At 57.9% G+C, this 27,156-nt stretch overlaps 7 protein-coding genes across 7 annotated transcripts; 4 read left to right on the top strand and 3 right to left on the bottom strand.

Annotated features, from left to right (window-relative positions):
• Positions 1–4,118: 4,118 nt before the first annotated feature.
• On the top strand, positions 4,119–5,546 carry CDEST_08702 (Putative alpha/beta hydrolase-3). The gene has a single exon (XM_062924861.1). The coding sequence runs from the start codon at positions 4,310–4,312 to the stop codon at positions 5,315–5,317; it is 1,008 nt and encodes a 335-aa protein (XP_062780912.1). The 5' UTR covers positions 4,119–4,309; the 3' UTR covers positions 5,318–5,546.
• A 4,023-nt stretch (positions 5,547–9,569) lies between these two features.
• Positions 9,570–11,133, top strand: CDEST_08701 (uncharacterized protein; the record flags this gene model as incomplete). Its single annotated transcript, XM_062924860.1, has 3 exons — positions 9,570–9,661; positions 9,788–9,860; positions 9,958–11,133. 3 exons carry the CDS (start codon positions 9,570–9,572, stop codon positions 11,131–11,133), a joined length of 1,341 nt encoding a protein of 446 aa, XP_062780911.1.
• Positions 11,134–11,380: 247 nt separating this feature from the next.
• CDEST_08700 (Putative rlpA-like protein, double-psi beta-barrel) lies at positions 11,381–12,866 on the bottom strand. The gene has a single exon (XM_062924859.1). It carries the CDS (start codon positions 12,513–12,515, stop codon positions 11,739–11,741), a length of 777 nt encoding a protein of 258 aa, XP_062780910.1. The 5' UTR covers positions 12,516–12,866; the 3' UTR covers positions 11,381–11,738.
• A 1,120-nt stretch (positions 12,867–13,986) lies between these two features.
• On the top strand, positions 13,987–15,883 carry CDEST_08699 (uncharacterized protein; the record flags this gene model as incomplete). The annotated part of the gene is made up of 5 exons (XM_062924858.1): positions 13,987–14,125; positions 14,184–14,261; positions 14,331–14,762; positions 14,833–14,979; positions 15,062–15,883. The coding sequence occupies 5 exons, from the start codon at positions 13,987–13,989 to the stop codon at positions 15,880–15,882; spliced, it is 1,617 nt and encodes a 538-aa protein (XP_062780909.1). The 3' UTR covers position 15,883.
• A 1-nt stretch (position 15,884) lies between these two features.
• Positions 15,885–18,991, bottom strand: CDEST_08698 (Putative zinc/iron permease). Its single transcript, XM_062924857.1, has 3 exons — positions 18,392–18,991; positions 17,932–18,132; positions 15,885–17,601 (listed from the first exon to the last, which is right to left on the bottom strand). The coding sequence occupies exons 1-3, from the start codon at positions 18,639–18,641 to the stop codon at positions 16,508–16,510; spliced, it is 1,545 nt and encodes a 514-aa protein (XP_062780908.1). The 5' UTR covers positions 18,642–18,991; the 3' UTR covers positions 15,885–16,507.
• Positions 18,992–23,032: 4,041 nt separating this feature from the next.
• CDEST_08697 (Putative fungal transcription factor, zn(2)-C6 fungal-type DNA-binding domain superfamily) lies at positions 23,033–26,168 on the top strand. Its single transcript, XM_062924856.1, has 8 exons — positions 23,033–23,373; positions 23,530–24,128; positions 24,204–24,978; positions 25,094–25,209; positions 25,281–25,377; positions 25,435–25,757; positions 25,811–25,904; positions 25,982–26,168. Exons 1-6 carry the CDS (start codon positions 23,178–23,180, stop codon positions 25,581–25,583), a joined length of 1,932 nt encoding a protein of 643 aa, XP_062780907.1. The 5' UTR covers positions 23,033–23,177; the 3' UTR covers positions 25,584–25,757; positions 25,811–25,904; positions 25,982–26,168.
• On the bottom strand, positions 25,782–26,878 carry CDEST_08696 (Putative phytanoyl-CoA dioxygenase; the record flags this gene model as incomplete). Its single annotated transcript, XM_062924855.1, has 2 exons — positions 25,782–25,901; positions 25,979–26,878. The coding sequence occupies 2 exons, from the start codon at positions 26,876–26,878 to the stop codon at positions 25,782–25,784; spliced, it is 1,020 nt and encodes a 339-aa protein (XP_062780906.1).
• Between the last annotated feature and the right edge of the window lie 278 nt (positions 26,879–27,156).

Genomic DNA, 27,156 nt, shown 5'->3' with positions numbered 1-27,156 from the left:
AGGCTGAAGGCGTCTGGCCCATTCCCGGAAACAAGACGTTGCCCGTGTCGAGGGCGCCGTCTTGGATCGAGTTCTTGGGGTATGAGAGAGATAGAGAGAGAAAGAGAGAGAGTGTGTGTGTGTGTGTACATGTGTGGGTTGTGCGTCACTCGGATCTGTGTGTAAGTCGATAGAGTTAGAGAATGGGTTTCAACGACGGGGTCTGCCCGCCCACCCGCGCGCTATACATGCACCATCCCTACCCGCATCCGCTTTGAGTCCTTGCTTACAGTACGTTGGTTAATAGTTTAGTGAGTGTAAAAAACATTAGTGAGTACACCATTCCTTTTGCAGTCCGATCTCTACATCGTAGCTTGCTGCTTTCCGAGCCGGCTGAGGTACGAGCCAGACTGACAACGGGGGTCCCATCACGCCCCATACAGCCGAGAGGGTGTGGGTTTTTTTTTTCCTTTTTGACGTTCTGAGGCACTTTCGTGACAGCGTACGGGAAGATGGGATGGGCCGTCCGACATTGCCGGTGTTCTGCCCTATCTGCTGCCCTGTCTTCTGCCCTATTGTTCTTTGCTAGATACCTACCTGTATGCAGATGAGGGGACGGAATGAAACGACAACTGCGCAACACCCGGTTGGAAGCCGGTCTGATGAGGACTGGCCGTGAACATTTCACCGTCGTCACACGAATAACAATTCCGTGCCAGGTGTAGGTAGGTACAGCCAGCAAACAACACCACACGGTGGAATCCTGAATCCCGGCTCTCGTCCGAAGAGAGTAAGCAGAGCGTGTTAGTCACGTAGCAAGGAAGACGCGGGAAGGAATGCTCGGGTTACGTGCCGCCGGCATGAGTATATATGTAAGTACAAACGGGCGGTTCGACCCCAGTCGCCACCCACACCACACCACTCTCTGGATATTACATATACGATGTATTGCCGGGATACGGATACGGGGTTCGTCTCTTGAGCATCGGGGTTCAACGAGAAGCTCTACCGACCACTCCCTTGCCCGCACTCCATCTCGTAAGACTGCAACCGGTATGGGTGGTGGCCGGTTGCCCGCCCGCCTACGATGTACACATCCAAGGAACGTAGATTCCGTCCCTGGGAAGCATTTGCCCGTGTAGGACAGCACTGTAAAAACTAGTCAAGAATCACGATGCCCAATGTCGGCCCGTTCGTCCTTGGCGGGATGTGCATCTAAACTTCTGAACTCGGATGATAAAACACCAATAGGCCAACGTTAACATTATCTCCCAGCCCCCACTCGACCCTCAAGACATCGGTTGCAACCATTACCGAAGTGTGATGTGAGAGGCGCTCACAAACCCAGTGAGCAAACAGTCTTTTCCCATGTCACAAGCTTCGGCAACTCGGGTTTGGTGTTCCCCTTGGCGGTGCAGTCAGGTCCGAAGGGCAAAAGAGAAAAGACAAAAAACGAAAATCAACAGAGCTGATGTCGAATCCCGTCATCTAAAGGATACCCCTGGGAGGGTCATCCCTGGACCCTTGGCCCTGCGGGTTGGAGATCATGAGTCTTGTCCCTCGATCGATGTTTGTATGAGGAGACCCAAACGGGCAGCGCGGGGGAGGGGGGGGGGGCAAATGCGGCCACATGGAACCCGGCGGTGACATAATAACGGGAAGTTTCCATGGGGAGGAAGCCGACCCTGTCATAAACTAAGGAAAGGAGCCCTTGTCGACGTGCCCGCATGCATTTCTAGTTCGGGATGGGGGAATGGCATATGGCATATGGCCACCTCTTCTTCCTCCTTTTTGTTTGGCTCTGTTCTTACCTGACGGATGGAGGAATGAGGCTCTTCTTATGGCTGTCAACGGAGCGCCCATTTAAGCTTGACGGGTCCCCAATGCCCAACTCGCAGCTTTTGGTCGTCGGGTGCACTGTAGACAAACAATGATCCAGTTGTGATTTGTGGCATCGAGGACGCGCCTGGCATCCCCGACTTGCTGATGGGGCCTGAATGGAGTTCGATGATGCGTTTCCCCCCAAAGCCGACTAAATCCGTATCTGCAGCCCCGCATTCTGCAGACTGAAGGCTTGAAGAGTGATCTGGTAGTTTAGCTCCGCTTTGGGGCTACCGAGGAAGGCTTATCGAAGAAAGACTATGGACTATTAGAAGTTACAGCGACCCTCGATCCTCGGATCACTGATTCCAGAGTCGGTATCAAGGAATAGCCGAAAGCGCCCCCCTCCATATGTCAGTCGATACCGGCGCTGAAGGGCACGCACCTCATCGAGGCCTAGGGGGCGCCATCTGCGGATTTGGTTCCTGGCGGGTGGAAAGTCTAACTCCTGACATCGGGGGCACGGTTTCTCGGGGACCTCGGCGGCGGACAGGCGGACGGCACCGGGTTCGTCGTTACTGCCGTCGCCGTGATAAGCTTCTCCCTAGACGGGGTATGTGTCCCGATTCGAGCCCAAGAGGGCTTGACAACAAGAGCGTTTATAACAACCATGTTTCGATGAACCAAGTCGTACTTTGGGCAAGAGGATCTGTGTGTCTGTGTGTGTGTGTGTGTGTGTGTGTGTGTTTGTGTGACAAAGGAGAACAAAGAAGAAGGCGAAGAAAAAGAAAGAAAGAAAGAAAGACTAGCCAGTTTCTGTTTCGTCACTCCAATAAGCCGCCATCACTAATCAGCCTAGTCAGCCCCAGATGACAGGAAACCCGAGGCATCTTGGCTAATCTCGATGTGAATTGCCAATTTGGCCTTCCAGCTAGCATGACCATCGTCGTCCTTGATTACTTGTACCACAGTGAAGCGCTCCAAGAAGCTGCCGAGGCAGTGCGTATCTGGTAATAAGATTAAAAGTCTTTTTTTTAATAAAACAAAGGCTAGAATATCTCCTCGGTTTCCGTATATACAAAGGCAACTCGACCGACTGACCGACCGGGTTGCTCAAAAGTTACACACAGACGTTCACACAATCTTACATCGTCCGCTCGCAGCCCGTAGCTTGAGGCGAGGGCACTGCCGGGCCACACACCTACATCCAAGCAGACCGACGTAGACTTTGCATCCCCCTGATCCGGACTATGAGCGGCCAAGAGGCCTAGGCCCTCTCCATCGCCTCGGGCCGGGTTGTCAGCCAAAGTTTGCATCTTGTCTTTCGTATTGTGGCTTGTATACCGAGGTACTTGAGCCGATGCCAGAGTACGCCAAAGTGTCGAAAACGCCCTCGCATACTTTTCTTTCGGCCCAACGGATTTAGGGGGGAGCGTAGGTGCGTGTGTGGAATAATACGACTTGGAGGGAACTGGTCAATCTGGAGATCTGAGGGTGTGTGTGGCCGCTGTGGAAAAGCTTGATGCCTGTGACATGACGAGTTGCTGGACACAGGAGGTTGTTTGTGGAGTCATCATCATTTTTCGATTTGTTGTTTCAATATTCCCTGGACGCGGCACTTATCTTGCGCAGCCTACCATTCTCACGAAACTAGATGTTAAGGCCCGTCTGCCGCAACTTGTATGAGCTCCTCTCCATAGCTTTTGCTTGTCAAAAGTGCGCCAGGCCGTCGGACGAGGGATCTGACCATTGCCCGAGCTGACCATTGACAAGTCTGAGAGCATGTCACGATCCACAACCAACTCCGTCTGGAACAACCTCAAACACGCGCGGCGACCGATAAACGCGCGGGTAGGCGTAGCCCAGACCGTTGTTGATGCGGTTTGATAAGCCATCGACTCGGTTGGGAGATGGGCAAGCCATGCCACCCGGGCTGACTGCTGGAGGAGGATGATTGATCATGGGGGTAGGCAGTTGGATCGGATAACAGACCATAGTTATCCCTAGTCCCAACCAATCTCTGTGACGATCAGAGTGGTTCTGCAATGCTACAGTAGCATCACGCCAATAATCAATAATGTCTTTAATCCGGTCTTTGGCATGAGCGGGGCCGGAGATTCGCAAGAGCAGCCCCGGCCGGCTACATCGGCTCTCGGCTAGCTAACCTTCACTGTTGACATCCTAGCCCCATCAACTGGCCAACTAGGTACTTGTCAAAAGTCCCCTCAGACGAGTAGCTGGCTGCCTGGCTTTGTTAGCCCGAAGGATCGGCTGTCGTGGCTGGCGGCGGCTTGTGGGGTAGAAAACACCATGGCGCGTCGTGCGAATTGTTCCGACACTCCGTCTCCAGGTTGAACATTACTTTTCGTTTGCGGGTTGAATACTGATCTCTCCTTCACATAGACGGCAAAACATCGCCGAAACAAGACAAGAACAGGCCAGCTCAGTACTCTCGACCCCCCGTAACACAGACAGACTTGCCCCCTCTCCCTGTTCAAACACGGTCAACATGTCGTCCCAAAACCTGCTTCCCAGGCCGCCATACGACCCTCAGCTGGTCGCGGCGTTCAGCCGGATGCTGCCATACCCCCAAACGGCCGAAGACATCGTCAAGGCTCGCCAACAGCGCGCCGCCGCCATGGCCCCCTTGCAAGCAGCCGTACGCAACGACGAGCACCTGTCGGTAGAAGACCGGACGATCCCCGGCCCGGGGGGCCAGATCCCCCTCGTCATCCTCCGGTCCAGGAACTCCCAAACGGCCACCGACGGGGGGCGGCCGGGCATCGTCTACTTCCACCCCGGCGGCATGGTGCTCGGCGACGCCTTCTTGGCCATCGAGCCCTTCGCCCGCATCGCCAAGGACCTCGACGCCGTCGTCGTCAGCGTCGAGTACCGCCTCGCGCCAGAGCACCCGGCGCCCGCGCCCCAGGACGACTGCTACGCCGCCCTGGTCTGGACCGCCGAGCACGCGCGGGACCTCGGCGTCGACCCGGCCCGCCTCATGGTCGCCGGCGTCTCGGCCGGCGGCGGCCTCGCTGCCGGCGCCGCCCTCAGGGCGCGGGACACCGGCGGGCCGACGCTCTGCGCGCAGCTGCTGGTGTACCCGATGCTCGACGACCGCGACGCGGGCGTGTCCAAGAGGCAGTTCCGCCACGACACGCCCTACGACGCCACGGACAACAACGGTGCGTGGAAGTGCGTGCTGGGCGACCGGGCGGGCGTCGAGGACGCGGCCGTCAGCCCTTACGTCGCGCCGGCGAGGGCGAGCGACCTGTCCGGCCTGCCGCCGGCATACATCGACGTCGGCACGGCCGAGCCGTTCCGCGACGAGAACGTGGCGTACGCGACGAGGCTGTGGGATTGCGGCGTGCAGGCCGACCTGCACGTCTGGAGCGGCGGCTTCCACGGCTTCGACCTGCTGGGCCTGGCCGTCGGGTCCGAAGTCGCCCAGGCTGCGCTCGAGACGAGGTTGGGATGGGTCAGGAGAGTCTTTGGGGTGGCCGAGAAGGCTGCTTGATGCGCCAGACACACGTGTGTAGATGGGAACGGGGTCAGGAGGCTGTGTGAGAGTGCACAAGAGAATCATGCATTGAGGCTTGTTTGCAGTCTAAACTCTTAGTGCAAACTTGCCGAGCAATTGCCATTCGTCGTCCCAAACCTGATTCCTTTCTCCTGCATTTCTGATATAAGTTCAAACGCAGCGGCAACTCCTTATTCCGTCCGGACCACCGGTTGAGTTCCAGGAAGAGGCGTCATGAAGACCATGATCAACAATGACTGGCCTTGAGCTAACTGGTAGTGAAACAACAGACAGCAAGCAAGTTGAAAGTTGACATCAGAATCGCTTGACAGGAGTTGCCGATGCAGGCCAAGAGCCTACGCGCTTCCAACTCAGCCACTATCCAATGAAACAGGTCCGAGATGTGACTTGAACAGAACGGGACATTTGCATGCGGGATGCCCAGCGGTCAGACGCTGGAAGTGCTTCTTCCCATGGCTAGCTGCTGGATGAGGACCTGCAAGACAAACCTCGGACGAAAAGGGAGGACAAACGCACGATTACGTACCAACACAGAAGCAAGGTTGATGGATCAGAGAACCTGCCAACCTGCCTGCCTCAACCCGCAGCAAACATAGCCGCCGGGCTCACGTCAAACACGCATTGGTATATATCCCGTGGGTCGACGGCACGCGGCTGGCCGACGAACAGATCATCGCCGAGTTTTCCTCCTCCTTTCCCTTTTCCAGCGCGTCTGTGCAGCCACACGCCACCTCCTCCCACCTCCGCCAAACAACATGACACCGGTCGTCTAAGCGCCAAAACTCGACACGGTCAGTGTGTCGACGTGCCAACCTCGGACGACAGAATTCGGTTAAGCAACTAACAAGAAACGGGATCCAGACAGGCAAGGAAACGAGGGTGAATTAGTCTTTTTGTTCCTGCATCTGAGGATGTGCAAGCCAACCCGTGGAGGGCGTATGTATGTAAATGGGTGTGTGTGTGTGTTTGTCTCCGTTTCAGAAGGCCGGACGGGGTTGACCGCGTTTTGGGCGGCTGAAGGCAGTGCGGTCGTTGAGAGAGAGAAATACAGTAAATAGTCGGACTGATAGAAGAGAGGGGGGAGAGGGAACCTGGGCGGTCGAGGGAGGGACTTGGTGCCATGAAGACACTCCCGAGACAACCTCCCGTGCGTTGCCCCCCCTTCCTCCTCCTCCTCCCCCGGTGGTCTCGGCCTCCCGTTGTCAGTCCCGGAGCGGCACAGCCCGCCGCGCGGTCTGGGTAGATCATAGCGATCGATCCATGCCGACAACCGTACCTGACTAGCCAAATGTTCCTGGGCATGGACATGTTCACGGCACAGGTGCTTCCGAAGTCTGTGTCAACGAAATATAGGAACGAGGAAATAGGAGCGAGGCGGTCGTCGGTGGGAATGGCTAGGTTCATGCCCATTCACGAGAGAGGGATCTAGTCGTCCACTGCGAGGCGGGATTGTACTCTCATAGTTTGGCCGAGCCTCTTACTCTTCGCATCCGGTCCAATGAGATTTCTGCCCTCGGTCGTGAAGCGTTTCTATGTCCAAGGTTTACGACGAGTCTGTCTCTAATAGCGAGTGGTGGCACCAAGCATAGCTCAACCGTGTTAGGGCTCGACCATGGGCAGCTGCTGAGGGTTCCGCGGAAATTCGCGCCGATAAGCCTTCTTTCTTTTTATTTTCTCTTCTTTTCTTTTAGCTTTGCCCTGCGGCCAGGAACTTCTAACGATATTTACGACGTAAATGCTTCCAAGGTTTGTCGGGAGGGAGTTGACGCCATTTGGCTCCCCCCAGGAGGGACGATGTGGGATCGGACGAGCCATCACAGCCAATGCCCTCCTCTCGCAGGCTAACGAGTGCGAATGCGACATCATGAACGAGAAGCCTCCGAGACTTTCATGTCGGGGCTGGTGTTTCCCGGCGTGCTAGTGGTTCCCCAGGTGAGCTGGAAACCATGGAGAGAGTGAGCCGACAACCAGTCTGGCGTCACGAAATCGCTCTCGACCACCGGTATGATGGCATCCGGCCTTCTGGACCAGGTAAGGTCAGTGGTGTCTCTGACGGCAACGGGGATCGTAACCGAGAGCCACTCCCATGTTTTCTCGACATATTCGTCTTTTGTTACAAGATACTCCAGGCGTGTTCGTTGGATCTACCATCGGTGACTTCGTATCAGCAACCCGCTTCCCCCAGCACCCCGCCACAAGTCGAAAGGGATAGACAGCTGTTAAATGGTGAGGCAGATAGATGAAAAGTCAGAGGGACCCAGAGTAACAAAGATCTTCGAACCATCCTAGTGGTTTTATTCTAGAGGCAGCAGTAACCAAGTAGCTGGTCAGCGCCTTGCTGGGCCTGAGCCGACAACCCCGAGGGCCTCCTCTGTGCTCTGGGAGGAGGACAAAAGATAGATTCCATCTACCATTAATACCAATTCTATAACTAATCCTTTGAAGCTCTATTACGTCTCCTAAAGTAACCTGCATCCCAAGACGAAAGAGATCAACATGACTCATCATTCGAGATTTTGTGTTCAGACTTGACGTTGTGTTGTGACTCCACGATTCTGTATATACCTCGCAATACAATGGGTTTCCAGAATATCCGTGTTCGACTGGACAATATCGCGAAAAGCGGAGGCAACAAAACTGGAAATGAACAACATCCTCATGCAGCGTATGGATGTCTAGAGTTTCACCGGTGAATTCTGCCGTCACCATAAGACGTGTTCACCTCAGCCAAATGGATCCTTGCCCAACATGAATTCCCATACAAAATGTTTACCGTAGTTGCTGGAGCTACGAGATTTTACCGTTGTGTAGTGTACTGTCCCGGGGTTTCCGCCTCTCAACATCTTTCAACTGACCCCATATCAGAACTGCCGCGGAGCGAACGGCGGTGGAATCTCCCTTGATAAGGACTGGAATGCTTCGGCGGCGTTGGCCCGCCGAGACCGTCCGTCCCGCCAGAACTAGAAGTTTTGGAATTTTGGAATCCCGGGAATTCGCCCAAGACACACACACAACACCCACACACGCCCGCCTCGCCTAGCGTCCGGGCTATCGCCACTCCGAACGAAGCATACCGGATGCGTAGGAGCGAACATTCTCTCGGGGTTAGTCTTCTTCCCCTCTCCCCTCTCCCCTTGTGGTGGAAGAACACTTCCATTGCCACGAGGGACTTCGGCAGAGGGAGATAAAACAAAACATCTTTGTGATAGTACTGAAGCCCCACGCCCAAGCCCACGCCCACGCCCTAGCCGGGAGCATCAGGGTCCGACGTGGCTAGAAAGAAAGAGCCTCCCCCCTCCCTTGGCTCTTCGCTCGATAACTTTGTTTTCCCTTCCTCCTCGTGGATCGATCGTGGTGGTAACGGCTGGGCTTTTCTTCAAAAACGCAGAGCCCCCCCCCCACCCCCCCCCCCCCCCCCCCCCCGGCCCAAGATTTCACTCTTCAAGCCCCTCTAAGAGATCGGTTCGAGTCTAGGCCATCCCCGTCGCTGACGTCGGGAGCACATCGCCGTTTCCGGAGCGGAACCGCTCCCCCCCGGGTAAAGGGGGGTTGGGCGTTCGCGAGCCTCGCTACGAAAGCAGTTGTAGAATCGTTGGCAATTCACTTCCTCAAACTGCATGACCTGTGCTACTGTGCCCGTTGATATCTCCCCCACCAGGTGGGCGCCCCCATGATGTCACACCATGCCAAGGTTGAACCATCCTCTGAATCAGCGCCCCCGGACTTCTCATGCCACCCTCCCGCGTGCCATCTGTCCGTTGTGGCTGCTTCGCCCAGAATCAACGCCGATCCTGATGCCGGGCTTTGTTGTTGAAACCGGCAGATGTCTTTTAGACTAGCCCCGCCTGGGAAGAGATGACCACCTGTCTTGGACTCTTGGGAATTGAACCCTCCCGGTCCCCCCCCTTCGGTGGTATCGTACGACCTGTACCGGAACCGCGAAGGACAAGCCACAGATGGATTCTCTCGCCCCGTATCGCCTCGTATCACCTCGCCTCGCGTGAGGTTATTGCCTCTGGGACCCCCTTCCCTCGAACCCTTGGCGTCCGTCTGTCTGTCTAGTTGGTCTTTGGTCCTTCTCTCGTCAGGCTCTTCCTATCGAGTGACCGTTCATCCTTGACCGTCCCTAGATAGACCCTCACCCTCCTACGACATTTCATGCCTCGCCTCCTGGGAAAGTCCTTGTCGCATCGTTGGCCCGCGAGGCCATCCTCCTCAATTCACAGCCATGGTCGAAGTCGACGAGCACTTCACCGCCAGGCTCCGGCGGCAGGGCTGGATCCATTACGGGCTGGGCATCGTTCTCATCCTCCTCAGAATGTGCGTCACATCCCCCCTTCTCTCTCTTTCTCTCTCTCTCTCACACACACACACACACTCTCTCTCTCTCTCTCTCTTGGACCATGACATCTGAACTCTGTTGATGCTGACCCTCCGGGATCACAGGTACGGGAGAGCAAAGAGGTTGGGAGGAGTGACCAACTACCAGGCCGACGACTATCTCCAGATCCTCGCCGCTGTACGTCCATTCATCGCCGGATCTCACGGCATCCCCACCTCCCCCTTCGTCCCGTCATCCCAACTAACCCGCCCGCCCGCCGGCCTCCTCTCTCCAGATCCTCTTCACGGTCCTCGTCGTGACCCTTAACATCATCACCGACAACGGCGGCTCGAACCTCTACCCGCCCGACCAGTTCGCGTCCTTCACGCCGTCCGACGTGGCCGCCCGCGTCACCGGCTCCAAGCTCGTCCTCGTCTCGGAGCAGGCCATGCTGAACCTCATCTACGTCCTCAAGACGTGCGTGCTGCTCCTCTACACGCGCCTCACGCTCGGCCTCACGGCGCAGCTCTTCGTCCGCGGGCTCGCCGTCTACGTCGCCGTCGGCTGGGTCGCCACCCAGGTCACAATGTTCGCCGCCTGCCGGCCCTTCAGCGGCTACTGGGCGGTGCCGCCGCCCGACCCGCAGTGCGCGACGTTCGAGATCTACGCCATCGTGCAGGCTTGCTTCAACATCTCGTCCGACGTGCTCATGCTGCTCGTGCCGCTGCCGCTCGTGCTGCGCATGGAGGTCCCCTGGCGCCAGAAGGCGGTGCTCGTCTTCGTCTTCTCCCTCGGCATCTGCGTCGTCGTCGCCGCGCTGCTGACCAAGATCTTCAACCTGAGGGACCCCTACAGCCCCGTGTACATGCTGTGGTACATCCGCGAGGCGGGCGTCGCCGTCTACGTGTCTAACCTGCCGCTCATGTGGCCGCTGCTGCGGGAGTGGTTCCCGTGCCTGCGCGGCGCGAAGGCGACGACAGTGCAGCCGACGACGACGCAGAACTTTGGGCGGACCAACAAGACGGTGAACGGGTCGTCGGGCGTGATGACGCAGAGCTTCGGCGGCTGGCAGCCGCCGCATGGGACGGCGGCGGCGACGACGACGACGACGACGACGATGACGCCGATGGCGAGGAGAGATACGTTTGAGGAGTTTGGGTCTTGGCTGAACGCGGACGACCTCGAGCTGCAGAGGTCGTCGCAAGCGCTGGGGTCGGGATCGAGCCAGCGGCATATGCTGGACTGGGACGAGGACGACATCGAGAACTCGCCGCCCGGTACGGAGGGGAGAAGCCGGAAGAGAAGGTCGTCGCTTCCGGAGGCCATCGTGCCGGGCCAGGCCGGCGGAGAACAGGCGAGTCCGCGGCGGCAGACAATGGAACTGGGTATGGAACGGGGGTTGTACAGCTGTTACGGGCCGGGACAAGACCTGTCGCCTCTGAAAACGATGGACTTTGGCCGGATGAAGTAGCCAGCCCGTGTTCTACCTGTGTGGTTTTGGTTTGGTTCCATGTAGGTTACATGAAGTTCGGGATGGGCATTGCCGGCGTACCTTGTAAAAGATATTGATGGACGCCCCTGGGTTGCTGCTTTGAGGGCGGTACATAAGAGGATGGATGATGGGTACCTAGTGAAACGTGAATAGCGAAGCATTGATAGAGGCGCCCACCCCATTGGAGAAGCCGATCTGACCGATCATCGGCGGGCGAGAAGAGACTGCGGCGTTTCGATGGATGAAAAGTAACAAAGTATTCGTATTCGCGTGGCTCAATTCGCACTGGTATCTATAACGGGAATCAAAAACAAGGTGGAAAAGGGGGCGTAACAGGGGTATCGAAGCAATTCCAAACACGCGAGCGCAACAGTCTTTCCCTCCTCGGTTCCTCGTCGACGGTCGTCTCTCTCTCTCTCTCTCTTTCTCTCTCTCGCAACATCCCGATCGAATCCCGGCCGGCGAGACTCCTACGGGGTTCAGGGGTGTATGGATGTAGACGATGTAGACGATGTAGACGATGTACGTCAGTATTCCTCAGTTCATCACAACATGTCCTCCGCTGCTGTCTCGTGCTTCAAAGCTCAGTCCAGCCAGCTCCAGGTGCCCGTGACCCTCCCCTTGTCCTTGTCGGCCAACCGCTCAAAGACGGCCGGGCTCAGGTCCAGGTCGGTCGGCTCGCAGCCGGTGCAGCGGTCGACGACGGTCACGTCCACGGAGCCCTCGCCTTCGCGGCGGACGCGGATCTTCTTGCCGCACAGGGGGTTGGTGTTGGGGTTGCCGCCGGTCTGCACCTCGTCCCAGATGTAGTGCGACACGGAGACGATCATGTCCGTGTCGCCGTGGGTCTGCCCGCAAGCGCCAAGCCCTACGGCGTAGTACGTCAGGTCTCCCGTGTGGACCTCCTTGTTCGTGGGCAGAGGGAGGTCCTGCTTGCCGTCGCCGCGGTTCGAGAGGCCGAGGCCCAGGGCGAGCGGGAGGACGAGCAGGAGGAGTATGGCGAGCGGGAGAAGGACAAAAAGGAGGAATCGCTTGCGAGAGAGGCCCACGTAGGTCTTGTGCGGGGGCAGCAGGGCGTCGAAGCGGGCGTGGAGGGAGGAATGCGTTCTTGGGGTCGCAGTCACGGCCGCGGTCGCCGTCGTCGTCGTGGCTGTTGCGCCAGCCGAGTATGCGGGAGGGGGATGATGAGCGGTGGCTTCTTTGGCATACGGGTCGTCAGAGGCCGTCCTGTAGCCGTGTGTCGCCGATGACGGGACGAAGCGATCAAAGAGGGAGCGGCGCTTGTTGGTGGCGGGCGTCTCCCAGGCGGGCGTCTGGTATGCTTGCGCTGGGCGCTGGATTGCGTGTTCTTCGTCAGCCATTGTGGTCGTTGCGAGGGTGTTTCGGTGTCAGAGACAGTTCGTAAGGGCGATTCAAGAAAAGAGTCGTCAAAGAAGGCGGCCAGGGGTCATTGTTCGTAAGATCAAAGAGAGCGAATGCCCGTGTCTTGTAATGTCGCGAATCTAGATGAGGCTCGAATGTTTGTGTGTGTTTGTTTGTTTGTTTGTGTCGATGGAAGGATGGAAGAAATTGAGAAACAGAAAGCGGCGCCAGAGGTGGCGGTGGTTCGGAGATTGCCTGTTGCGTCGGCCAGGTTGTCAGGCTGTCGAATCCCAAAGGGGGGGGACCCGACCAGCCTGATGACGGACGAGTCGAGGCGGTGGTTGGCGATCTTGACTGCTGCTGTTGCCAGGATGGGAAACGAAACTTGATTTCGCGATTGAGTGTGGCTGGTGGTTGATGTGGCTTGTGTGGCTGGTGAGAGTGAGATCACCGCACGGACCAAGGGGCCAAGAGTGGCTTGTGGGTCACGGTCTGTATCTGGTCTAGCTTGCTGTTGCTGCGCGTGGGTACGTACCTTTAGCCTTTTCCTCTCATAACCAACGCAAACACATGTCTCTCGTCTCTTCAGCTTCGTCCCCCTTTACATCAACGAAAGACACTTCAACACATGGCACAGCATTTCCTATTTGGACATTCATTCCCTCACGATTCGAACGCTACTGAGTTCCCAATCAGCCATCATCCACCTGGTCACCACCTGACAAGTGTTTCCTGGATCTCATCAGTGTGTCTTGCTCGGATGCCCGCATATCAACCCACCGTGTCATCGCCAAATCAGCAACACTCTTTCTTTGTCTGCCATTATCTGACTGACCGATGTTCCATCCTGGATATCCAATTAATGTTCGATCTGATCACTTTCTCAATCATGTCTGGCTTAGCCAAAAGGCATCAGGCGTGGGGACACGTTCTGAACACACCTGTGCAGTACAGAGTTGTCCCTGAAGCCTGTCTGCTTCTTGAACCCAACTCAGCCTACACGCCGGGAGACACACGACCTGATTTCATTAAGTAACGATGTCAATAATTTATCTCAGGAGCATGCAGGATCCCGCCAACTTGGCCCTACCATAACATACACTAGCGCAGAGTCCTGAGTCCCCCGGTCTGGGTCAACAATGATGACATTCGACAGTCAAGCAGGATCCTCGACAAAAGCCCAATCCCGTGATCAATGAAATCCGTCTAGGCGCCCCCCGCCAGCGATTCAGAAAGACGCCGGTGAGGCCGATAAGATCCCGGTGCCACGTGGGTGTCTCTGAGGTCCTGGCCTTCGTGACGGCTCCCCTTAAGATGATTTATACGATGACAGCCCATGTATGATATCGAGTGTAACGCGCTCGCGGCATGTTTCCCAGAAGCGTACGATAAGCCAGCAGACCATCAGCTGTCCCGTCTATACCAAACTGTCGCGACACCACTTGAACGCTCCAAAGCACAAGAACCACCATGTTCTTCAGCTGCCGCCCACGGCAAACCCCCCGCCCGCCCCGGCCGCAGTGCCTGTACTCCGGCTGCTCTCACCGCGCCTTGCGATGCGAGTCAAAGAGCGAGGGCAAGGCCATGCTCTCGCTCTACTGCAAAGATCGTCAGTTCTTCAGGGCCCCTCGGCCTCAGTAAGATGCCACGCTGACCATAGCCTCCAGACGCCTGTCGACAACGCTTGGGCGAGCTGATGTGCCCGAACTACAAGGCGTCCGGCTTCTCCAAGTACTGTGAAGACCGTACGTTGTCTCTTCTCCCTCGCCGTCATCTCTCTTAACATTTTTCTGACGATGAACGACGCCCAACAGACCGCCGCTGCGAGAACCAAGGCTGTCCTCACCAGCGCATCTGCTGCGATACGAGCCAAGACTGGCCCTACTGCCAGAACCGTGAGTTCCAAACTGCCTCGTCTCGGTCTCATCGCCAGATGTGTATCCATATCCATGCTCAACATCATTCGTCTCCAGACACCTGTTTCCACCAGGGATGCCACCAGAAGCGCGTCTCCAACTCCCGCATGTGCGTCCATCACACGCCCCTGTGCCTTATCCCCGGTTGCGGGCACCCCCGCGTCGACGACGGCCTCTACTGCCTCTCCCACAGCTGCACCGACCGGGACTGCAACAGCGTCATCAACGGCGGCCACTGGTGCAAGGACCACCGCCTGTGCAAGACGGACGGTTGCGGTCTCCAGCGGGCCGTCACGGCGGGTGGGAAGTACGAGGACGTCTGCTGGCAGCGTGAGTTGCCCCCCCTTTACCGGGCCGTATCGAACTTTTGGATATTGAATATTGACGATAATCTCTTTAGACCTGCCGACGGCCTGTCTCTCTCCAGGCTGTGTCAACACGATCAGCGGAGGCCTGCGGTTCTGTTCACAACACGAGTGTACATACCCATCATGCCGAGAGCAGAAGGACAACGCCTCGGATCCATCACGGCTCTACTGTGCAACCCGTGCGTTTCCTTTCTTCCCCTCCCCCCTTTCCATCATCACGAAGAGTATACAGACTAACACGCCAACCCATTCACCCCAAAGACACCTGCAACAGCCAGTCCTGTCCCCAACCGACAGCAGACCTCGCGAACCCGTCGGCAGCTCGATACTGTGTCACCCACAAGTGCGCCAGCGCCGCCTGCACCCACCCGTCCAAGCCCGCGAGCCGCCACTGCGCCCTGCACGCCTGTCTCCACGCCTCGTGCCCATCCCCTCGGGCCGCTGACCCCTTGGTCGTCTCCGCGAGCCAGTTCTGCTCGACCCACGAGTGCCACGCCGCGGGATGTCACAGCCCGGCTCGGCCGAACGGAAACTACTGCGAAACCGCCCACGCGTGCGCCGTACCGGGGTGCCCGGCCCCGCGCGGTCTACTTGGAGGTGGAGATGGAAGTGACGGCACCGGCGCCGCCTCGGTGTGCTGCGCCTCCCATACGGCCATGATTGCGCGCGAAAGCGCCGCCGCGTGGAGTCTCTACCCGGCGGGCGAACGGCGGTCAATGCCGTCGCCCGCGCAGACGCAGCCGCAGCCGCAGCCGCAGCCGCGGACCCGGCCGCAGCGGTTTTCGTACGTCAGCCAGGCCGAGGAGACGCTGGGCCAGCGGCTGAGGGAGGAGAGGGAGAGACAGGACCACGAGGCGCGGCTGGACCTGGAGATGAGGACCTGGCAGGCGGCGCGAGGCGTCGGCGGCGGAGTCGGAGTTGGAGTTGGAGTCGGAGTCGGGAGCAGTACGGGAGCCACCGTCGGCCTCGAGACAAGGGGGAGGGGGGTCCGGGGGGGCCGGTCGGGGACTCATGACAGCGGGTTCGGCGGTAGTCCGTCTGTCTCGGACTTGGCCAGCTCCAACAACACGTTTGTTGGTTGAGAGGCGTCGTGGCTCAGGGGTTGAAGTCGATCCTGTTCGAAACAAGAAATTTCAGGTCTGGAAGGGTGTGAAGGTAGACATGATAGACATATCTGATGACGTGGACGGTTGCTAGGGGATCATCATCTGCTACCATCGTGGTCCAGGGGGAAGACAACAGTTGTATTGTCCCTTCGCTTTCTACCTGGTCTTTTCTTTTCGGTATGTAACATCTATCCGCGGTCCTTTTGAACTTTGAAAACGAGTGGACGCCCATGTGACATGAGCAACAAGCGAAACATCAAAACCAAAAATCATCTACCCATCGGCTATCTTCCCAAGCCGTGGCTCCGTGAACGAAATCTGCCAAACAACAATCCTAAAACCAAAGACTTTGAACGAGAGACGAAGGCTGGCAGCTAGTTAGACCAGCGTGCCTCCATCGACGAAAGGTAATGTTGACGGGTCAGAGAGGAGACAGCTCACGCTGTGCTCCTTTCCCATGTCCCTTGACGGTCCCCGAATAGACGCCTCACCGCGTCCTTTCAGGCGCGGATCAAACCGTAGGCCAGTCCAACGGCGGTTCTGCCTTCCAGAAAAAACACCTCATTATTCCGGCCTTGGGCAGTCTCCCTGCGAGCGGAACCTAGGCCCACGCGCCGACGAGACTCATGCCGAAGGCGCCAAAGAAGACGAGCAGACAGGCCCAGACGCGCTTGGAGCCCCGCAGGATGCGCCAGCTCTCGTCGGACAAAAAGTCCTCGGCGAGCAGCTCGATCAGCGCGGCGAAGACCAGCAGGCCGGACGAGATGGCGTTCATGGTGCCGACGAGGATGAGGCCGAACTCCGAGTCCGGGCTGTAGAGGCGGTGGGTGGCGAGCCCGATGGCCTGGCCGACCGGGGTCGTGCAGCCGTAGGCGAGGGCCATCATCCACGGCTGCAGGCTGCCCTTGGGCCAGTCGATGGAGGCGATGCGCGAGCCGAGGGCGAGGCCCTCAAAGGTCTGGTGGAAGGCGATGGCGACGAGGAGGATGACGAACTCGTGGCCGACGGAGACGCTGAGGGTCATGCCGATGAAGACGGAGTGGAAGAGGATGCCGACCTCGAGCATCATGCACTGCAAAATGTCCTTCTGGTGCTGCTGCGCGGGGGAGAGGACGAGGGCGCCGTGGGCGTCGAGGCGCGCGACGGGGCGGTTCTCCTCGTCGACGCGCTTGGAGAGCCTCTCGTCGGCCTGCGAGGGGGACCGAGACTGAGGCTGGGACTGAGACTCCTGGCCCGGGATCGTCGTCGTCGTCGTCGTCGTCGGCGACGAGAGGACCGAGTCGTCCGGGACATGGGTCATGTGGCGGGCGGGCTGGAAGACCATCTCGATGATGGTGACGAGGAAGATACCGGCGAGGGCGATGGCGCCGGGCATGGCCGGGTAGTCCTCGACCCAGAAGGAGCTGAGGCACGGGTTGCCGAGGAGGGTGAAGGCGGTCGGGAGGAGGTGGACGAAGGCGGTGGCGAGGAGGACGCCGGTGCCGAAGTGGCGGACGGCGAAGAAGAAGGGCCGCGGGATGCGAATGCCGGGCACAGCGGCGGCGATGAGCGGCAGGGCGCAAGCGAGGAAGGAGACGGCGAGGATGATGAAGAGGGCGCCGACGTGGAGCGGCGTGTTGTAGGCGTCCTCGTCGCCGAGGCCGCCGGTTGGGCAGGTCGAGCGGCGGACGGAGCGGGCGGAGCGTTTGGTGATGGCTGAGAGGTCGGGGAGGTCAGCGGGAGGTCACGGCGGATGAGATGCCGCGGGGGGGTGGAGATAAGGGAGGGAGGAGGGTGAGATGTCATGGCCGAATGAAGGGTGAGTGTCATGAGAGAGAGAGGCTGGGATGTCATGGGTGAGAATCCGTGAGAGTGTGAGATATCATGAGTGAGATGACATGACAGTGAGATGACATGACAGTGAGATGACATGAGGGTGAGATGCTATGAGGATGAGATGCCATGAGGGTAATATGTGATGAGGGTAAGGTGTCGTGAGAGTGAGATGGATGGATGGACTGATAGACGGGATAAAGGATAACTCACATGCAGCGGCCTGTTTGGACGCAACGAGAAACGAAGCCACGGCCTCGGGGCTCTTGAGCGCGGAGATGATGGCTGAGCAGCCGAGGACGGACAGGATCCAGCTCACCCAGCCCCAGAGGGCGGAGCGGGCGGGCACGGAGGCCCAGAGGAGAGGCGCATGGTCGTCACCACCATGCACCTTTTTGTTTCGGGGGTGGAAACCTGGGGGGAGAGAGAGAGGGTGTTAGTCTGCGTGGACGATGTGAGACGGTGGACGGAAGCCGTCGAAGGGGGGCTTGCAGGTCGGGGAGCGGTGAGAAAGAGGCTCAATTCAATGGCTGGCTGGCTGACAAGCAACCAGACTCCCTCCCTTTTTTTTTCACCGTCCGTTGGTGCACCTCGGATGGTGGACGGTAGAGACTTGGTGATGGCCTCATTCACAAAAAGACAGAGGGAGGGAGGGAGGGGACAGTTCACTCACCGTGGTTCCACCCTCCCGAAACGGGCTGCCGCCTGTCGGGCTGCAGGCGCGGCAGCGTCTGGTAATTCATCTCGTCACCCCGGCCGTCGGATCCATCGCCGGCGCCGCCCCGGGCGCGGCGCTGCTCGCGGGCGTTGGCGATGCCGTTCAGGTCCTCGCAGGTGGTGAGGTCGGCGGCGAGGAAGGGCGGGTTCTGGTTCCAGTCCGGGTGCTCGAGCGTGATGTCGTCGTTGCGCGAGGGACAGTTCATCGTGGAGGCGGCGGTGGGATGGAGAGGGGAGAGAATCTCCTTGCTGCTGCTGCTGGCTGATGTCTTGTCCTTGTGTATGTGTGTGTGTGTGTGTGTGTGTGTGTGTTGTATGTTTTGTCTGTTTGGCTTTCTTCAAGCACCACTCAGTTCAACGTCGTTCTCGACTGCGTCCAATGTGAAAATGGTCTTGGTCGTCTTCGAAATGCTGTACGCAATGGCTTCGGGACGTGTGTCTTTTGATTGGTATTGTAAGAGGATGATGCAATGAAAACGGAGATGGATCACACGAGTCGTTGTTCCAAGTGGGTTCAAGGGGAAAAAAGAAGAAACAGGCGGTGATGATGTCAAGGTACTCCTGTACCTAAATACGTATGGACAGTGACAAGCCACCTCTACCTCTACCTCTCCCTCCCCCCTATCTATAATCGAACACACGCCCGCCTGGGGCCCGAGTGTGTGTCACCTAGTGGTGGGTGTGGCCGTCTTCGGGATCTAAGATTTCTAGCGGCGAGGGGCGGGAACGATGCTTCGGCCAAATGCGGAACACAGCCTCCAGTCTTGCCAGGGGGGTACACTACAGTCTACAGGGGGGGCTGTTGCTGTTGTTCAAGGAAACCTAGTTACTCCGGTCTCCAGATTTTAGCAAGCGGCAGCCGGCCGCCCAGTCATGAGAACTTGCTCGGAGCCCAATGGATCCTGTGAGCCTTGGGATTTGCTTGGGACGGGCCACGGCGGTCTCGGCCTTCACTTGGCGCCTGGGGGGGGAAGATTTCTCCCGACTGGCATTCACTTGTAGCTGCCGGGACCGATAGGGGGGCAGGCAGCCTGCTGAATGACGAGACTTTTGGTGTGTTGTCAATCAGTGACGGATGTCTGCCATTGATGCGTTCACCAAACATGATAGGCTTTTTTTGAAAGAAGGACCGGAAACCAAACCACGTAGCCATCGGATGGGATACAGTTATCAAGGATTGGCCCTCAAGGTTCTCATTGATAGAGATCCAGTCTCTGTTGTTGGCTCAAATCACCGCTGGTCACTCACTTACTCACTCACTCACCCTCTCTCAGTCTCACTCTCACTCGCATTCACTCTCACTCTCACTCTCACGCTTACCACCTGGACGACTTCCGTGCATCACCTCTTCACTCGGAATCATGATGAGCTTCCGAGGATGGACTGAACTGACTGCCTGCATCGCCGGCAATGCACATACTCCTCCCCCGCATCACCACCCACGTGGAGACGTCACTGCTCCCTCCACCACCCGGTTCCTCCCATGGCCGCATCTCATCGTCCCTCGACTATCCGGGGGCCGCCAGCGATTGCCTCTCCCACTTACCCCATGGGGGGCGCACAGCGCTCCCGCTCTATTCCGAGGGAAGATGCACCCACGATAGCCGACGAAGCCCGACGTCGATAAGTCAGTTTCGACCTCCCCTCCCTTCCTCTCTCCCCTCTTTCACCATGGGATGGTCTCGGGTGACCACGCGCCGAGTGGTGAGATCGTGATCCGTGGCCCGTGGTTCTACATATGCAAAGACTATGCGTCCCTACGCTGCGACCGCCAGAGTCATGCTCAAACTTCATGCCCTGGACGCCGCCCAGGCCCCAGGCCGGCCGGTGCAGCAGTTCCCACAGCAGCAGTGACGCGTCAATTGTCTCTTGTCTCCTTGGTATCTGCTCCTATCGGTATGGATATGGGGGGCCCGAGGAACCCGCAAACCCTGCACTTTCAGCACTTTGAGCCTCTGACACACCAGACCCGGAGATACGGCAGAGGGCAGAGGGCAGATAGGAGACACAAAGGTCCTCACACAACCTGATGCTGCGCGTCGCGATGGGTCCTTTCGGATCCGAGTACCGGCTCGTCGCGGGGCCTTTTGTTGCCGGAAACCGAACGCGCGCTCCGAGGTCGGTGTCGGTGCCATGGTCATGGTATTTGCTTATCTTGATGAATGAACCAAGGGACAAACTCAAGATAACCGGCTGGAAACCCTAACGTTGAGATACCGGCTTCACTGACGCTCCCGTGGACTCGTGCTCAACGCCCCCCCCCTCCCCAGGTCCAGAAGCACCTGGAAAGGCGCGACGGCTTTCTGCAAAGTCAGATCTGCTGCTGCTCTGCCGAGTTCCTGAGATCAGCAGCAGATGCACTAGTCCCGAAAGGAGAACAAGAGATGGTGGCGTTTACGTAAGAATTCCCGAAGCCCACCCGCCATGACCCAATCATGACTTTTTCTTTGGTCATCTGTCCCCGGATAGTCGTGACATGGCTATCCACGCGTGGAAGTTCGACTGAGACTGAGGCTCATGAGAGCCGTAGGAGACGAATGAGTGAGGGCTGACCTACTGGGCAAGCCACACCAGGTCAGAGACTCTGAAAATTTCCGACTTCGCTCAATTGTTACGAACCGAAAGGTTTGGAGGATGCACTTTCTTTGAAATGGCGGCACTCGACTGAATTTGTCTTACCGCCGCCATGCGTTTGACAGCTGAGCGCCGCTAACTGCGCTCGATCGACCTGACATGCGAACCAAGGCAGCCTAAAACAACATTTTCTTTGTGTGTTTAGTTTGTGCGTTTGGCCTGTGACTGTTTGGTCCAACTCAAACTGCTCCCCGTTCTAGGCTTGACTATCGTCGCACAAAGGAATAGGCCTGCGGGACACGACATCAGAACTGCCGAATCCCCATCCAATCAAGGAAGGAAAGTCTGCTGTCCGGATCTCCCAGTCAGGTTGGAACATGAGTCCAGTTCAAGGTCTTCTGTCTCGTGAACGGCGTCTATGAAACAACAATCGAGGGGTTGAAAGTTGAATCTCAGAGCCGGGCCTGGAGTGAGAATTAGGCCCTTTGATGGCACCTTCGTAAAATCAAGTGGGAATTTCCCCCTTGGACAATATGAGGGAGATGTTTATCGACTCCTCTTGTCTATGCTGGGTGTATATGCGCCTGTACAGCGGGAGAAGCTCAAAAGACTGGTCAACGTATTATTTCACAATCACACGGCGATCTCGCGCCCGAACACGGCCACCAGCGGGCATTGACAGGGACGTTTCTTGACAACAGTGTCATTGAATTACCAGAGTCCAACGGTGACTTGGTTCTCGAAAGCGCAATGGCTCGTATATTGACATATTCATTCTCAGCAATGGGAGGATCGCTTGCCATTTTTGTTTAGACAGCAGTTGGTCTGCTGTTTAGCATACCGACAGCAGTGGTCAACTGACGACTGCGACTTGATCCGAGAAAGCAGCCCGTTGCGGGAATGTCCCACAACCAAAGACTTGGAAATGGCGACCCTGCTTGTTGAGAGTTTGTTATGTATCTCAAACAGAAACAGTAGAAGCTCTGGATTGCACTTCCACATCGAGAGTGCTGTTGTTACGACAATCGGCATAAAAATCAGCCTTCGGAACGATGTGATAATGATAAACCTTTAGGTCATCTTGAATCAAACGCCGTCTATCCTTCTGCTCTTGGCACTTCATTTCTGCTTGCACTTTGGCAGTGTTTGTGCCGCTTGAGGCTGGCTGCTTGCACTGCGCGCTCAGGGCCGTGGAATTCCGCTGTATGCTGTTAGCCAGTCGATGATGAATATTGATCATAGCGATCTCGACAGCCTTTTTGTCCTTCGACCTGGGCAAGAGAGCATCAGGTCAGTTGTGCCGAGTTATGGGAATCATCGGACATCACGATAGGAGTTTCTAGGTGCGCTTTTCCTCCGATCTTTGAAGGGGAGTTGGGCAAGCTGTTTTGTTGGCGGCGCCAGACGGACGTCTCAGAGAGTTAGTTCCCTTTCAATCTGTCTACGAGTGCAATGACCTTGTAGATATATTCCTATCCTCCAGCCATTAGAAACCCCTGCGTTTTCTTCATTTCGTTATGGAGTCATCCATGACTCGTGTCTAGGTTGTTGGCTCTCGTCAAACAACGTCTTCACCTCAAGCCAACATGCCGAGAACCTGTGAAGGACATATACATATATAGATAAAACCAGTATCATCACTGATGCCTCGTCTTTCTCATCAGCAACCAACCCAACCACACCAGAAACCACTTCTGCTTCACTTAACTGGTGGAAGTTTATCCACATGCTTCAAGACTTTCTCCAAAGCAACCAGCCACGACGTACAGTCGCGCATTGCTGCCCACACCATTTCATGCCTACCTCGGGGCTCACCCCGCATTTTCTCCCCCCCCCCCCCCCCCCCCCCCCCGCCTCGCGTCAATTGCCGTGCCTCCCGATCAATTTGTGCCCTTGTCATGTCCTCAAAAGGGCCATGTATCCCGCGGGATTCGTCTCTCGTGCTCTCCCGCCCAGCAAAACACACCCCTAATTCGAAAGAGGATCGCAAGACCGTCTGTCCGCCCCCCCCCCCCCCCCCCCCCCCCCCCCCCACGCCGGCCCGCCAGCCATTCACAACCCATGTTGGTTAGCCCCGAAGTGAAAGGACCAGAGTTCAAACAGAGACTGAAGGCGGCCGGGATTCGGATGAGACTCGGACCACGGGACGAGGGCCTGGCCGGACCTACATGAAGCCCAGACGCTGCTGCAACGCCTGCCGGCGGCGTCACCGCAAATGCGTCGTCCAGCCCGGTGCCAAGGGCTGCGGCGCCTGCGTCGAGGCCGAGCTCGACTGTCGCTTTGACACGGCCTTGAGGTTCAAGCACGCGCCGGGAAGCGCGAAGAAGGTTGCGGGGGATGGAGTCCAGAAGACGGGCCAGAGAGGTTTGACTCGACTTTTCCCTTCCGTGTCCCTCTACTCACCCAAATCTCCTTTCATCTTCACAATTCAACCTCATACTCTCTCTCTCCCTCCCTCTCACTCTCGTGTCGACCATCTCGCCATCTCGCATGGCATACATATACTCACACTCTACACAGCGAGACGCCAGAGCGAGATAAGCCGCGGGGATGACGCCGCCGCCTTCACCGAAGCTTCATCATCACCGGCCACCCAGCCCGTCGCCGGCGAGAGGAGCGCCAGCTTCACCTCTCAGGCTTCCCCGCTTGGATCTGTCCCATACGAGGGTCAACTCACACTGGAGTTTGCCCCGCCGGCCTCGCGCGGCGTTCGGGCCGAGGCGCCCGGCCAGCGGTTCTCGGGCCAAGGATCCCACGGAGACGGCAGCGCGCCGATCGGGTTCGTGTTGAACAGAGGCCCACCGCCGGCGTCGGCGGCAAACCAGCACCGGGCCAGCTTCACGTCGAGTTCCGACTTTCTGGATCCCACCCGTGATGCTCTCCTCTCTGAAAGCGGTCAGTGGAACGCCGCGGAGGTGCAGCCTCAGCTCCAGATATCCTATCTCCTCGGCGACTCCCCCTCGACGCAGCTTGGACCGCCATATCAACCGGAGCGGGCTGGTGGTTATTTTGGCCCGGATGCAGACCATCGGGACCAACCGACGGACCCCGAGCATTGTGGCTTCACCGGTCGGCAGGCCTTTCTCTTCCGGACTTATATCATGAGGATAGCGCCATCCGTGAGACCTGCTCCTCTTGTCTTAGTTTTACCCATGACGGAATCACAAACAGCTGACATGCCCTCGCCACCCCAGATCGATGCCTGTCACGACGCCCGGCCATTTACCCTCGACGTCCCCCGTCTAGCCCTCCACAAGCCCATCCTGCTCAACGGCATCTTCGCCCTCGCGAGCCGCTTCGACACGCAAAGCACCGACGACGACGACGACGACAACGACAACGGCAACGGCGACGTCGCAGCCGACCGAGGGTCCGACCTGGAGAGCACCTACTACCACAACCGATGCATCGAGCTGGTGATCGAGGCCTTCTCGCAGCCGCCCGAGACGTGGGACTCGATCCTCCTGACGGCCGTCGTCATCATGCGGCTGTACGAGGAGTACGACAACGAGACGGACTCGCACTACCACCACCTCCGCGGCACGCGGAACCTGCTGAGCCACGACGCCGTCGCCCGCTTCGTCACGCAGGGCGGGCTGGCCGAGGCCGCCAGCTGGGTGCACCTTCGCCAGGCCCTGTACGTCTACCTGGTGCGCCGGACGCCCATCGAGATCTGCCTCGAGAACTTTGAGAGGTCGTCCACGTTCCACCGCAACGACGACACGGCACACGCCAACCGCGTCGTGTACCTGTTCGCCAAGGTGCTGAAGCTGTTCTTCCCGGACGGCGGGGCGGGGTTGCCGCCGCCTGCGGGCGGCGAGGAGGCCGCAGCGGCCTGGAAGGACCTGAGGGGGGACGTCGAGGCGTGGTACCGGGAGAAGCCCGTCTCGTTCCGGCCGCTGTTCTACGAAAAGGCGGACGTGGCCGGGGGCAAGCCGTTCCCGACGCTTTGGATGACGGCTGACCCAGGTAAGGAGACTCCCAGCCCTCTTATGTTCGGGCCGAAAGATAAAAGACCAGAAGCATGGCTGTTATCTATCAGGATGGAGTAGGGACTCGGGATACAAGCGCTAATGTTCTCCAGCCACCGTCGGTCTCGGGTATTACTACGCCTCAAAAGCAATCTTTTCCTTCCAAGAGTACAACAGCTCGAACCCGACGGCGGGGTTCGAGGGGACAAAGAAGAGGATGGACAGCGAGGTACGTCGAAAACGTGTGCCATCTTGTTGATGTGTACTTCTTCTCACCATTATTGACGATGGTGTGCCCAGCGCGAGATCACGTTCTATCTCTGTATCCTAATGGGCTTGGCCCTGTCGAACGAAGCGGTCAACGCGTACTATCTGCCGGCGCACATGTTGTCTCTATGTAAGTCTTTCCAGATCCGGAGCCACTGCCGGGTGACGACTGACGACGGGGTCACAGGCGGGCATCTCATCAGACACCCGCTCGAGCGGGAGCACACCATTAAATACCTGGCCCAGGTGAGGACCATCGTGCAGTGGAAGACGGGGGCGTTGGTCAGGACGTTGAGGAAGCAGTGGGCCGAGCTTGACAGCTTCTCATCGAGGTAGATTCACAGTTGTTATTAGTTATGAAGCGTCGATTCTGCCTCTTGAGAGGGGAACTTGTTGAGACTGGGGCTCTCTTCTTCACACGCGAGTACAACCAATCTGAATTATCGACTCGTCGACCCAAGACAAATATCAAACACCGTCATTGAAGCTATAGTGCTTGTCCCACCGCTGGTTTCGTTAGTCGTTTTACTTGACTTAACGAGGGCTCGAAAAGAGACTCACAGTATCCCACGGCCGCCGCTTGTCGACGAAGCGCAAGTCGGTCCCGAGCCTGATCCGGCCTTCAGGGTCATAGTTCTTGGTCGACGCGTGAATCTGGTACACAAGTCAGAACCAAGATAGATATGAAAACACCAGCTGATAGAGCCGTGGAAGAAGAAAAAAAGACTCACCATGTGCGCCGAGTGGAACACCACGTCGCCGGCCTCGTACGCGCTCACCATCCACTTCTTCCCGTACCTCCTCCCAAAGTCTGCGGGCCCCTCGCTGAGGAACCCCGTCGCCATCATGTTGGCGTTGAAGGCGTTCCGCGTCTCCTCCTCGCTCATGCCCGCCGCCCGCGCCTTGGCCGCGAACTCGTCCTCCATCTGCTCGCCCAGCCGCTCGCCGTCCCGCAGGTAGATCAGCCCGCCGCCCTCGAGCCGCACGTCGCCCATGGGCACCCACGCCGTCACGGACGTCGGCTCGCCATACCGCATGAAGGACTGGTCGTAGTGCACGCCGATGGCCCGGTTGCCCGGCGTGTTGTTGCGGAGCAGCGTGCGCTTGACGGCGAGCGTGTTGTCCGCGCCCCAGCCGGTGAGGCGGGCGACGAAGGCCGCGAGCGCCGGGTGGTTGCAGAAGCCCCGGGTGGCGCCGTCGTCCGACCCGGCGTACCAAGCTTCCGTGTGCGCTCGCAGGGCCGCCGAGGTGAAGACGGCGGATTGGTCCGTCTCGCCCGGGGCCGCGTTCTTGACGCTGCCGGCGCCGATCCCGGGGTAGTCCGCGGGGGATTTCGCGTCGTCGAAGATGCCGTCCCGGGGGGACGTTCCCGGCTTGATCACGCCGCTCGGGGCGAGGGACCGGAAGTAGGACTCGCGGGCCGAGAGGACGTCTTCGCGCGGGATGAGTCCCTTGATGAGAAGGTAGCCGTTCTGGCGGTACTGCTCGCGGAGGACGTCGAGATCGTCCGTCGGGTGAGACTGGACTAGAAGCTCGACCTCGTCGGGGGAGAGTAGATCATCGTTGACGTGGAGGTGGACGCCGTTGATCGTGGGAGGGGACGTTGCGTGTAGGGACTCGGCGTGAGGCATTGTGATTTCTCCCAGTAGGATGTCGTTCTTTGGGTCGAGCTAGAGACTATTTGTTCGTTACTTGTTCGTGGTTGTTATGCCCGGATCGATCCTTGAGCTCGGGCGCTGTTGTTTAAAGCTGGGGGCAAAACTGTGAGTAGAGCTGTGAGTAGAGCTATGAGTGGAATCTTTGAGTGAAAGTGAAGTTTAAAAGAGCCAAGTGTGAAAAAAGATGTAATACACGACTTGATTCTGTTCATCATCTGCCCTCCTCTTATCTCACCGGGCGCGAATGGTCC

The sequence above is a fragment of the Colletotrichum destructivum genome, chromosome 5 (genome assembly GCF_034447905.1).
Source record: "Colletotrichum destructivum chromosome 5, complete sequence".
NCBI classification, from domain to species: Eukaryota; Fungi; Ascomycota; class Sordariomycetes; order Glomerellales; family Glomerellaceae; genus Colletotrichum; species Colletotrichum destructivum.
The sequence above is the reverse complement of the archived record's forward strand: the minus strand, read 5'-3'. Positions and strand labels throughout refer to the sequence as shown.

Coding starts and splice junctions, on each gene's coding strand:
- CDEST_08702 (XM_062924861.1), top strand. CDS start 4,310: ATGTCGTCCCAAAACCTGCTTCCCAGGCCGCCATACGACCCTCAGCTG.
- CDEST_08700 (XM_062924859.1), bottom strand. CDS start 12,515: ATGGCTGACGAAGAACACGCAATCCAGCGCCCAGCGCAAGCATACCAG.
- CDEST_08698 (XM_062924857.1), bottom strand. CDS start 18,641: ATGAACTGTCCCTCGCGCAACGACGACATCACGCTCGAGCACCCGGAC. Junction 18,133..18,391: donor TTCGGGAGGGTGGAACCACG/GTGAGTGAACTG, acceptor CTCTCCCCCCAG/GTTTCCACCCCCGAAACAAA. Junction 17,602..17,931: donor GTCCAAACAGGCCGCTGCAT/GTGAGTTATCCT, acceptor CCGACCTCTCAG/CCATCACCAAACGCTCCGCC.
- CDEST_08697 (XM_062924856.1), top strand. CDS start 23,178: ATGAAGCCCAGACGCTGCTGCAACGCCTGCCGGCGGCGTCACCGCAAA. Junction 23,374..23,529: donor CCAGAAGACGGGCCAGAGAG/GTTTGACTCGAC, acceptor CACTCTACACAG/CGAGACGCCAGAGCGAGATA. Junction 25,378..25,434: donor GGCGCACATGTTGTCTCTAT/GTAAGTCTTTCC, acceptor ACGGGGTCACAG/GCGGGCATCTCATCAGACAC.